Here is a 12,296-nt window from a genome sequence, read left to right as displayed (position 1 = left end):
GAGCTGGCTTGAGTTTTCTCTTATGGTGGCAAAGAGCAGTTTTCATCCTTTTTGGAGCAAAGTTGAGTCCTGATGAAAAGCAGGGATGGAAGCCAAGGTCTGCTGGTCAGGCTTTGCTCAGTTAGGGGGTGTGAGAGCAGGGCGTGAGATGCTTGGGAGCTCTGACCAGGCTTGGTGAGGAGGCTGAGCTGGCTTTCTTCATCTTGGCTCTCTTGCGGACTCCTTGGGCAGTGGGGCTGTGGCTGAAGGAGGTAGCTCTCTGGGCACCGCCGGGTGCCAGCCTCCCAAGAGTTCCAACACTTCCACCTATGTTCCCCATCTTCCTCAATAGTGTTCCCATTGCCAGGCTGGGCCGTCCCTTGGTGGCCTCTGGCTTCGGCCTTTCTAGGGGGGTGGGGCGCTGTGGCTTCGCATGGGAAGGTTGACCCGAGTCCGAAGCCACTTGATATAGTCCACTTGGGGCATTTGGACAATATGTTCTCGTACAAACTGTGGGAAGAAAGGCAGAGGTGCAGTAAGCAGATGGGAGCAGAAAAGTGGGACCCTCCCTGTGGGGGAGCAGGGGCTGGGGGCCCCATAGGAATCACAGGCTTATGGAATCTCAGAGTCAGAAGTGACCTTAGGAACCACAGTGTCCAACAGATGGCTACCGGAATAGAATCCCTTCTACATTGTCTACACAGAGTCCTCTGACTCTTGATTGAAGACTTCTGGTGAGGAAGAGCCCATGACTTCCACACCCTAACCCTTTTGTTGTTGTCCAGTTGTGTCCAACTCTTCATGACCCCATTTGGGGTTTTCTTGGCAAAGACACTGGAGTGGTTTGCCATTTCCTTCTCCAGCTAATTTTATAGAAGAAGAAACTGAGGCAAACAGGGTGAAATGACTTGCCCAGGGTCACACAGCTAGGAAGTGTCTGAGGCTAGATTTGAATTCAGGTCTTCCTGACTCCAGGCCTGGCACTCTATCCACTGTCCCATCTAGTCACTCAACAAGCATCTGGCAGCCCTTATGATCTGTAGAAAACTTGGGTAAGTTCATTTCATTGGACTTCAGTTTCCTCATCTGTAAAATGGGGAGATTGTACTAGCTGGTCTCACCTCAGAAGCCCCTTCTACTAGACCTAGGATCTCACAAGTCCAGCTCAGGACTAGGGTGGAGTAGGCTATGTCTTCATCCCACTACCATCCATTCTCTAGTGGAAGGATCCAGCTGAAGGGTTCTGATTGTTTTTTTGTGGGGACAGATGCTTCACATGTTAAGGACCTGATTCTCAGGTCTCTGCCTGCCTGCACCCCCATCAACATAGCACGGTGGATCTGGGTTTGAATCTTGGCTTTGCTTCTTCCTACTTGCGTGACCTTGAGAAATTCACTTATTCTCTCTGTGCCCTGGTTTCTTCCTCTATCTCATGAGAGTTTGCACTTGAGGTCCCTCTCAGTTCTCCATCTTGAGCCTCTGTTCAACATTGTGACCTTGGGACAAGGAATTTAATTTCTTGGAGCCTCAGCTCCCTCATCTGTAAAATGGGGACGATAATCTTTGCCATGCCAACGGCACAGGGTGAATTCAGAGGGTCACATTTGGAGCTGTAAAAGACTTTAGGGGCCAAGTGGTCCAACTCCTTCCTTCTGACGGCTAAGGAAACTGAGGCCCAAAGGAGGAAAGGAACTTGTCCCAGTCACAAGGGAGTAAGCAGCAGAGTCAGAATTTGAATCATGGACCACGGGGGTCATAGAACAAGAGCTGTAATGGACCGTAAAGGCTGAATGAGTCCAACCCCCTTCATCTTACAGATGAAGAAATGGAGATCCGTTAAGCTTAAATGACTTGCCTAAAGTCATGCAGCTACTAGGAAGGGACGAAGCTGGGGTTGGAAACCCAGCCTAGATTTGGAGTTCTTTCCCACAATGCCTCCATGGTGGGGTGCAAATGTGAAAATGGATAAAAAAACACTTTGCGAATTTTAAAGCTCTCTATAAACTTGGGCTATTATTAATGATGTAGGGTCATTTTGGAGAGAATTGCTTCTCTTTCCCTTTCTTTTCCTTTCTTTCCACATTTCTCCTGATATTTTTAGTCTTTGACAAATTCAACATTCCTTTGGGCACGTGCAAAAGTCTCTTAGCATACACTCTCTCCTCTGCAGCTGCCTGAAGGGGCGTCTCAGACAAGCTGGGGAAGCCTGACTGGAGGCTGCCAGCAGGCAAGCCTTTTGTGTGCCTCCATAGGAGCATTTACGCTCCACCACAGTAAATCCCCATGCCCCCTTACTCTATGTATTAAGACAGAACTAGGGCTGTGCTGGAGGGGGCTCAAGTCCTACTCAGAGAGCCAGTTGTTAAATTTTCAGTGTGAGTATTTATACCTCAGAGATGAGCAAATGCTACACATCAGAGCTTGATTTCTTATTTTATTGTCTAGACTTAAGAAAGGGATGGAAAAAATGTTAATGCGGATTAAATTTAAAAGTGTCTCCTGTATGTATTCCCCACCCCAATCCCCCAGCCAATTGTTAAACATTTACCAGAATCCTACTGGGTGTGATAAGCATCTAGCCATGAGGCTGCACTTTGTGGCTGTATTACATGCTGGGGACAGCCCTGGGGATAACTGGGGCTGGAGAAAATCACAGCCATGTTCGAGCCTTGACCTTAGACCCATATGGCAAATACTGGTACAGCCCATTGAATTAAAAGCCTAGCTAGATAGTCTCAAGTGCGCTGTATACCTATACTTGAGCTGAGTGGACTTTTGAGCCCTGTATAATCAAGAGTGGGAGAGCAGCTACTGAGAACTCTGTGGCATTGTGGTGACAGTGCTGAACTCTGGGTCTGGAAGACTAGAGTTCTAATCCTGCCTTGGGTACTTACCATCTCTGAAACCCTGGGCAAGTCACTTGTCAGTTTCCCCATCTGTAAAATGGTGGTAATACTAACCCTCACCTCACAGTGCTATTTTGAGGATCAAATGATATAACATATATACTTCAAGTACTATATAAATTCTACTTAGTATTACTTGGGGTGATTCTATGGACTTCCTACAGGGGCTTGGATTTCTCAGGGTTGAGCCCACAGACCTGGTTAGAGCTGGAAGGGACTATATACTACTCATTTTATTGAGGAGGAAACTGAGGCCCAAGGAGTTTAAGTGACTAGCTTAGAGTTAGACAAGCAATGCAGAGAGCCAGGATTTGAACCCAGATCATTTATCCCAAACCTCTCTCACTTTCTATGATGCCACATTGATTCTTAAGTCAGAGTCAGGTATGGTTCTGGCACTTGATGGAGGAAGGGGGAAGGGAACTAGCATTTATTAAGCACCTACTATGTGTCAGGGAAGCTAAGTGCTTTACAAATATCATCTCATTTGATTTGACTTGGGGAAGGGCAGAGCTCTGTTATTTGAGTTTCCTCGGACATTTCCCTGGTATGGGCATCTCTCTTTTGTACATTCCTTGAGGCAAGGGACTATTTTTTTGACCTTGTACACTCAAGTACACAGGACAGTGTCCTGGACATTCAATAATTATGTGTTCAAAGGATCCTAGATCTAATGCTAGAAGGAACCCCCAAAGACCATCTGGTCCAACACCCTTCATTTTACAGATGAAGAAACTGAGGCACAGGGAGGTGAAGGGATTTCCAACAAGTCACACAAGCAATATGCATCAGAGTGGGGACCATAGGTCTAAAACAGGGGTGCTCTAGTCCCATCCAACTCATTTGGACAATGTGGTGGGGCCCCAAGGGGTGAACAAATTTATTCCTCCAGGTCACAGCTGCTGGTGGAGGGAAACTCGGTGCCTCGAGATTCCTGACCCAACCCTCTCTTTCCACTGGACCTTGTTGCTTCCTTGCTTGTCCTGAATTTTTAATCGACTGATGTGCTGAGCAGTGGGAAGAGATCCAGGGAAGCTGTGTGTTACATGTCTGTTTCCTTCCTCCCAGAATCTTAGGGATTGTGGCCAAGCTTAGTACCCTCCTCCAAGTGGTGAAGGGTCAGTTCTCCAGGAGGGGCTGAGACTATGATGATTAGTCGTTCGTATACAGCTCTGCCCACCACACTTTTGATACTGGAATTGTTCTGAGATCCTACCTCAATAACCCAATTGGAATGGTTAGGGGCAGCTGGGTGGCATGGTGGATAGGACGCTGGGACCTGAGTCAGGAAGATCTGAATTCAAATCCAGCCTCCCTTACTAGCTGTGTGACCCTGGGCAAATCACTTCACCCTGTTTGCCTCAGTTTCCTCATCTGTAAAATGAGCTGGAGAAGGAAATGGCAAACCTCTCTAGTTGTCTTTGCTAAGAAAATCCAAAATGGGGTCACAAAGAGTTGGACATGATTGAAATGACTCAGCAACAGCAATGATTATGATAGAAAACAAGCTAGAGTCAGAGGAAGGGAGACAGTCCCCGTTAGCTTTCTCCACGAATGCAAATGTGACTTGAATATTACCTGAACAGCAGTAACCCTCAAGAGCTGTGTTCACACAGGAAACAAGGTTCTTTTCTGAAATTTCTTTCAGGGGTTTCACATTTCTGGTTAAACTTCTGGATTGAAACCATCCTAGGAGTATCTCCAGCCCTGCCCAATGTTCTCCTGTCCTTCCTGCACCCTGAGGTCCAGGCTGTCTCACTGTTGGCAGGCATTTTTGCCTGGAGGACCTAAGCCCCTCAATGGAGTCTGGTGATTACATGGGTGACCATGGGTCAGAACATTGGATAAGTCCTTGAAGACATTTGTTAAAATATAGATATTATACATGAGAAGTCACCTTAGTAAGACTTTAGTATAAATTAATTTCATAGATTAGTTCCTTTTACCTAGAAAGATTCTGAGCCAATGGGGGGATTGGACAGGGACATTTCAGTAAGGGCAATGGGATTAGAGGTCAGACAGGACCCCAGTTAGCCAAGGAGCCACATACAGGCACTGGAGAGGTAGAGGGGTGATGGTTGGAGGTGGACAGAGGGGCCAGGGAGCAGACCTTATTGATGCTTACCTCAATGGCCACAGCGATGTCAGGGGAGCACAGCTCCCACGTACGGAGGTCCTGCAGCACTCTGAGGAGGACATGTGGACGGATTCTGAGGTCCAAATTCTCTCCATGCTTTTGTAATTTCTGTAGGATTTTCTTGGCAGGACGATATTTCTTTAAGTCTTCTGGGAGTTTAGATAATAAATCAAAATACCTTCATTTCCAACAGAGGAGATCCAGTTAGAAGAGTTGCTAAAGATATTTTCTTTGGGGACCCCTCAGGGCCTGAGCCTCAATTATCTTCATTTGTATAACAAAGTGGGTGGGCCAGAGATTCTTTAAGACCCATTCTCAGTTCTTATAACCTCTGTTCTAAGGGTCCTCCCAACTCTGACATTCCCTGTTCTAAGGGTCCTCCCAACTCTGGCATTCCCTGTTCTAAGGGTCCCTCCCAACGCTGACATTCTCTGTTTGAAGGTGACTTACAGAATACTGATTCCATGTCTTAAGGTTCCAAGTTGCCCCAGGGACCTCTCTAATAAATGCTTGCTGATTGTCTTTGTAACTCCATTCCTAGCACGGTACCTGACACATTGTAGGTGCTAAATAAATGTTTGTTGCTTGAACCCAACTCACCAGGGTATCACTTAGTAAGGAACCACTTGTGGAGGGCTAAAATCATTCCTCAATCTTTGTTTGGAGTCATTAATGTCTCTTTGGGAGTTTTCTACTTACTCCCACATGAGATGCACAAATGTAGAGAATCCACCCCAAATGTTCACATGGGCTATTTGGGCCTGACCTGTGGTAGAACATTTTGAGCTCACTGGTCTGATCAGCCATGATTGGACACACTCTAGCTTGACTCTAGCATAGTGATGTCATTTTGGTCCTCTTCCAGAATGAGAGACAACAACCACTTACTCCCACAGTTTATTGGTTTATTTCCCCTAATCCCACAATTCTCTACTTTCTGGATTATGGTGTTTCTTGGCTCTCATGAATCTTTGTCAATAACGATGATGCCACCTGCATATCCTTCTCCTATTCTTTGTATGTATAGTTTCTCCCTATTAGAATGCAATCTCCTTGAGGTCAGGGACAATTTTGCTTTCTTATATTTGTATCCCCAGGGTTTAGTATAGTGCCTGGCACATAGTATGAACTTTTTCATTCATTTATTCATGGTCCCTGAGGTTCCTTTCAGCTTTAGATTTATGATTCTATGATCAAGGATGAGAAGCAGGGTTGCATAATGGAGGGAAGACTGACCTGGGACACAGAAAATTTGGATTTGAATCCCAGCCCTACTCCCTAACACTTGTTTGATCTTCGGCAAGATCTTTTTCCTCTCTGTGCCTCGGTTTCTCCCACTGTGAAAACGAGGTTCTTAGAGCTAGATACTCTTAAGGTTTTTTCTAGTTCTGATTGTCTATGAAATTTTTTTGTGTGGTTTCAGCACCAAGGACAGAGACTTCACTGAGTTTAGGATTTGGGCTTCTTCTGGAGGTCTTCTCTTTAACCAAAGGCACTTTTGGGATGACAGTTTTCTATAGCCTGAAGAACACCTGAGATTATAGGTACACTGGGAAAGACCCTCCCTGGTGGGACAGTCAGCTGAACTAGTTTCCATTCCTTACCAGTGATTAGCCAACTCCTCGGCATCTCCTCTTGTTACAGTGATCGGATGTCTCATTTTTTCTATGTCATCATAAAAATTGGAGACAATGCTGAAAGCGAAAAACTTCTGGAAGCCTCTTTCTTCCTGCCTCCTGTAAAACAGGTTATGAGAGGGGAAGAGAATCAGAATTCTATCTTGGCCAGTTGACAGCCTCCCCATTCTTCAATGTCTAGCTCAAATGTCGCTTCTTTCAAGCAGGAAGCAATACCTGGAATGGCAGAGTCACTGATTTATGCAGTGCTCAGTTTTTTGTATTCTACTTATTAACTTTTCTAGAGCCTCAGTTTCCTCATCTGTGAAATGGAGATGATAATAGCATCTACCTCATAGGGGTGGGCTGATCATCAAATGAGATAAGGCATGTACAGTGCTTTTGTAAACCTTAAAATCACTATGTAGATGCGAGCCCTCAGCAAACGTGGAAGCTTTTGGAGGCCAGGGACCTTGTGTTATTTATCATTATGTTCCAAATGTCGAGGGTAACTAGGTGGCACAGTGGATAGGGCATTGGGACTGGAGTCAGGAGGATCTGAGTTCAAACCCAGCCTCAGACACTAGCTCTGTGACCCTGGGTAAATCATTTAACTCCTGTTTGCTTCAGTTCCTCATCTGTAAAATGGGGACACACTAGAGAAAGAAATGGCAAATAATTCCAGCATCTTTGCCAAGAAAACCCCATGGGGTCACACAGAATTGCACACATCTGAGCAACAACAACAATCCTAATGTGTGGCATGGTGTATAGCTAGCCAGCCTTGGAACCCAGAAGACATGGGTTCAAGTCTTGCCTCTACCCCATACTAACCCTAGGCAAGTCACTGAATCTCTCAGTGCTCCCAGTCATTTCTTCAAGACTCCCGGTTGCAAAGAAAGTGGTAACCTACATTAGTAGAGGCAGTTTCCTCATCTATAGTAATGAAATCACAGGTTCAGTCCCTTTCTTTATTCCCACCTTATAGGAGGACCTGGACAAGAATTGCCCAGGATAGGGGGCCCTGGATGGGTTGACTAGTTGGAAGGAACATCCACACATGAGAGGGATCATGGCTCTATTGGAGGCTGTGACTGTCCCCCCCCAATGTGACTAGTTTAGTGTCCTGTAGTTCAACTCTATTGAGCATCTACTCTGGGCCAGGAGCTGGGAATACAAAGACAAAATAGAAACAGTCCCTGCCTGCTAGGAGCTTACATTCTTTTTTGGAGAGAAATAATGCGTATATTGAAAATATACAAAGTAATAGGGGAGGGGAAGGAATGACATGAAGAGTCTAAATCAACCAACATTTATTAAGTACCTACTATGTGCCAGGCACTCTACTAGGTGCTGGGGCTACAATGACAAAAGAACAGACTGTGAACTCCTTGATAGCAAGAACTGGTTTTTTTCTTGCCTTTCTTTGTATCACTAGCATTTAGCAAAGTGCCTGGCATACAGTAGTCACTTAATAAATGCTTGTTGTCTTGATTTAATATTCTATTGGGGGAAACAAAGTATATACATATTACATATATGTAAAAATAAATATGTAAATACTTGTATATATGTAGGTAAAACACTATACACAATGAAAACAAGGAAGATTTGGGAGGGGGTTCAGTACGAGTTGGGGAGGACCAGGAAAGGTATCAGGTACAAGTTGACTTGAGATGAGTCTTGAAGGAAACTGGAGGTTCCAAGAGGTAGAGGTAGCAGGGGGTGCATTGCAGGGCTCCAGAGGTATAGGAAGGGGTGCATCCCAGGGCTCCAGCGGTATGGGAGGGGGTGTATCCCAGGGCTCCAGTGGTATGGGAAGGGGTGCATCCCAGGGCTCCAGTGGTATAGGAAGGGGTGCATCCCAGGGCTCCAGAGGTATAGGAGGGGGTGCATCCCAGGGCTCCAGAGGTATAGGAAGGGGTGCATCCCAGGGCTCCAGAGGTATAGGAGGGGGTGCATCCCAGGGCTCCAGTGGTATAGGAAGGGGTGTATCCCAGGGCTCCAGTGGTATAGGAGGGGGTGTATCCCAGGGCTCCAGTGGTATAGGAAGGGGTGCATCCCAGGGCTCCAGAGGTATAGGAGGGGGTGCATCCCAGGGCTCCAGAGGTATAGGAGGGGGTGCATCCCAGGGCTCCAGAGGTGTAGAGTGGGATTAGACTGACATAGAAGGACAGGGAGTAGTGGCCAAGGATGGGAGCTCCAGCCTATACTATCTATAACTCAGAACCAGGGGGATTCTGAATGGAGCCATAGGAAAGTAGACGTCAGGACTTTCCCGGTAATGTTGCTAATGTTGATCTGATTATCAGTGTCTGTGCAAGAGCTGGAAAGAGATTGGCAAAGGATAAATGCCCAGCACCTGGGCAGATGACAAATCCTTAGTCCTGTCTGTTGGCCAGGGTAGGAATGTGGAGTCCTGGTGGCTGGCTGGTTGAAGAAGAGGGAGGAATGTTTGAGGTGCTTGCCTTCCTTGTCAGACAGGTAAATCAATCACCAACTCTGTGCCAGGTACTGGGGATGCAGTTGCAAAAAGTGATATAATCCTTGCTCTCAAGCAACTGGAATTCACTCTAATATTGAGTTCCTTACTTCCTCCAAGGTGGGCACACAGTTAGATGCTTAGTAAATGCTTATGAAATTAATGAATTTTTTAATAGTATCTTATTTCTTTGTGGGACTGGTCCAGTGGGTTTATGCCCATGGGGGTAATGGGGTTGTTGCTGGTGGTGATGATAATGATGAGAATACATAGGCTCCAAATGCACCTGAGAGTTTTTTTCCACATGCCAGATGTGGTCCAGATGGGCAGCTGGCATTTGCAAGAGACTATGAAGTAGCAAGGGGTGACTGTTAGTGACTGAGAATGAAGCCAGAATATTGATTTCTCCTTTAGCTTCTCCATGAAGAGGCCAGTCCATCAACATCACTGACGGAATCCTCATCAGGTGAAGATCCCTGTTTTAGGGGTTAATGGGAGGGGGAAAGGAGAAACAAAGGAATGAACCCAGGAGGGGCTCCTAGCCCCTCCCTGGACAAGTCCCAAGACAGGTGTGTTTAATGTTCATACTATATCATTTTTGGCAGGCAGGGTGGCCAATAGAATTCGCATGCTTTACTATCAGAATATATTTAGACATTTACTGGTGACAGAATAGGTTTTTGGCACAGTGTTTTTCAGGCTGTTTTGTTCTCTTTGATCAGCTTTGAAAAAAGGAAGCTGCTTGCCTCCAGGGCATGAGCCCTTCCCCTCCCACCACCATCTCTCAGAACTCCACATATGGCTCAGGAGGACAAACTGCCCCTCCGACTCATTCTTTCCCCTGAACCTTCTCCCCCACCCTTATAGCCTGCTGCCCTGCTAGACTTTGATTCCTCTTCTCAGACCTGGTTCTATCAATCACCACCCCTCCCCTTCCTGAGCTCCACATCCCAGCCAACTTCAGAGGTGTGTGGCGGCACCCTTCAGTAGGAACATCGAGGGGGAGAAGTGATTTGGCCACAGTTTGTCAAACAGCCCAGATGTGCCAGAGGTGGACTTTGAACCCAGGTATTCTGAGCTCAGTCCATGCTGACTGGACTATGCTGCTTCTATTTTTTCTTCTTTTTAAGAATTTAAAATTTTATGATTTATTTATCTTTTTTTTTTTTGGCTAGGCAATGGGGTTAAGTGACTTGCCCAGGGTCACACAGCTAGTAAGTGTTGTGTGTCTGAGGCTGGATTTGAACTCAGGTCCTCCTGAATCCAGTGCCAGTGCTCTATCCACTGCACCACCTAGCTGCCCTGTTATTTATTTATGTAATTATTTTCTTTTTAAATTCTGAGTCCCAAGTTCTTTCTCCCACCCCTCCCCACCCACTGAGAAGCAATATGATAACAATTATACATGTGAAATCATGTAAAACATATTTCCATTTTAGCCATATTTCAAGAAAAATAAAGTGAGAAAATCATAGTTCAGTTTGTACTCAGAGCTCATCAGTTCACTCTCTCAGGAGGTGGATAGCTTTTTTTCATCATGAGTCCCTTGGAATTGTCTTGGATCATTGTATTGATCAGAATAGCCAAGCCTTTCACAGTTGATCATCATTACAACATTGCTATTACCGTGCACCATGATCTCCTGGTTCTTCTCATTTTACTTTGCATCAGTTCATGTAGGTCTTGCCATGTTTTTCTGAAACCATCCCCTTTGTCATGCCGCACAGCACAATAGTACTCTATAACAATCATATGCCACAACTTATTGAGGCAGATAGGTAGCAGAATGGATAGAGTGCAGCCCTGGAGTTAGGGGGACCTGAGTTCAAATTCAGCCTCAGATACTTTTTAGCTGTGTGACCTTGGGCAAGTCACTTAACCCCACTTGCCCCAGTTTCCTCATCTGTAAAATGAGCTGGAGAAGGAAATGGCAAACCACTCAAAGATCTTTGCCAAGACAACGCCAAATGCGATCACAAAGAGTAGGGCATGACTAATCGACAAAACAATAATTCAGCCATTTCCCAATTGATTAGCATCCCCTTGATTTCTAATTCTTTGCCACCACAAAAATAGCTGCTATAAACATTATCGTACATATAAGTCATTTTCCTTTTTCTCTGATGTCTTTGGGATACAGACCTAGTAATGGTTTTGCTGGGTCAAAGGGTATGCACTGTTTTAATGCCCTTTGAACATAGTTCCAAATTACTCTCCAGAATGGTTGGATCAGTTCACAGCTCCACCAACAATTCAGTAGTATATTCATTTTTTTTCATTCATCTCCAGCATTTGTCACTTCTGACAGGTATGAGGTGGTACCTCAAGAGTTGTTTTTAATTTGCCTTTCTCCAACCAATAACCCACCCAGCAAAACTGAGTATAATTCTTCAGGGGGAAAAATGGATATTTATTGAAATAAAGGACTTTCAAGCATTCCTGATGAAAAGACCAGAGCTGAATAGAGAATTTGTCATTCAAACACAAGACTCAAGAGAGTCATAAAAAGGGTAAACATGAGAGTATAAAGTTAAACTGTTTACATTTCTATATGGGAAGATAATACATGTAGAACATTTTCAGAGCATTTTTTTCACATGATTTTCATATAGCTTTGATTTCTTCTGAAGACTGCCTGTTTATATCCTCTGACCAATATCAATTGAGGAATGGCTCTTATTTTTATAAATTCAACTCAGTTTTATACATAGTGTAGATTTGAGAAATGATGGTTTTATCATAGAAACATGTTGTGAAAAATTTTAATGTTACTTCATTGTCTATGGTACATTTTACAAAAATCTAGTTTCCCTAATTATCCCTTCTAATTAAATCTATTTTTGCTTTTGCATTGTCTGAGATCGTGATCACTACCTTGCCTTTAATTCAGCTGGAGGATATTAGATTCTGCTCCAGTTCTTTATTTTAACTCTGTGTCTTTCTATTTTAAGTGTCTCTTTTGTAAAGAAGATATTGTTGGATTTTGGTTTCTAATCCATTCTGCCATCCGCTTCCATTTTATAGGTGAGCTCATCCCATTCACTCAGAGTCATGATTAGTGTATATTTCTCTCCATCCCATTCTTCTTCTTCTTCTGCATCTTCTTCTTCTTCTTCTTCTTCTTCTGCATCTTCTTCTTCTTCTTCTTCTTCTTCTTCTTCTTCTTCTTCTTCTTC

At 44.7% G+C, this 12,296-nt stretch overlaps 1 protein-coding gene across 1 annotated transcript in view; it reads right to left on the bottom strand.

The window, feature by feature from the left end:
* Positions 1-243: 243 nt before the first annotated feature.
* The window catches only part of CCDC60 (coiled-coil domain containing 60), a 209,766-nt gene continuing 197,713 nt past the window's right edge, over positions 244-12,296 (bottom strand). The window contains exons 13-15 of the mRNA XM_027865495.1: positions 6,627-6,758; positions 5,011-5,200; positions 244-489 (exon numbers count right to left, since the gene is read on the bottom strand). Coding sequence (XP_027721296.1) covers positions 385-489; positions 5,011-5,200; positions 6,627-6,758 — 427 coding nt within the window. The 3' untranslated portion in view covers positions 244-384. The remainder of the gene's footprint in view (positions 490-5,010; positions 5,201-6,626; positions 6,759-12,296) is intronic.

The sequence above is a fragment of the Vombatus ursinus genome, unplaced genomic scaffold (genome assembly GCF_900497805.2).
Source record: "Vombatus ursinus unplaced genomic scaffold, bare-nosed wombat genome assembly UNPS02001287.1, whole genome shotgun sequence".
NCBI classification, from domain to species: domain Eukaryota; kingdom Metazoa; phylum Chordata; class Mammalia; order Diprotodontia; family Vombatidae; genus Vombatus; species Vombatus ursinus.
The sequence above is the reverse complement of the archived record's forward strand: the minus strand, read 5'-3'. Positions and strand labels throughout refer to the sequence as shown.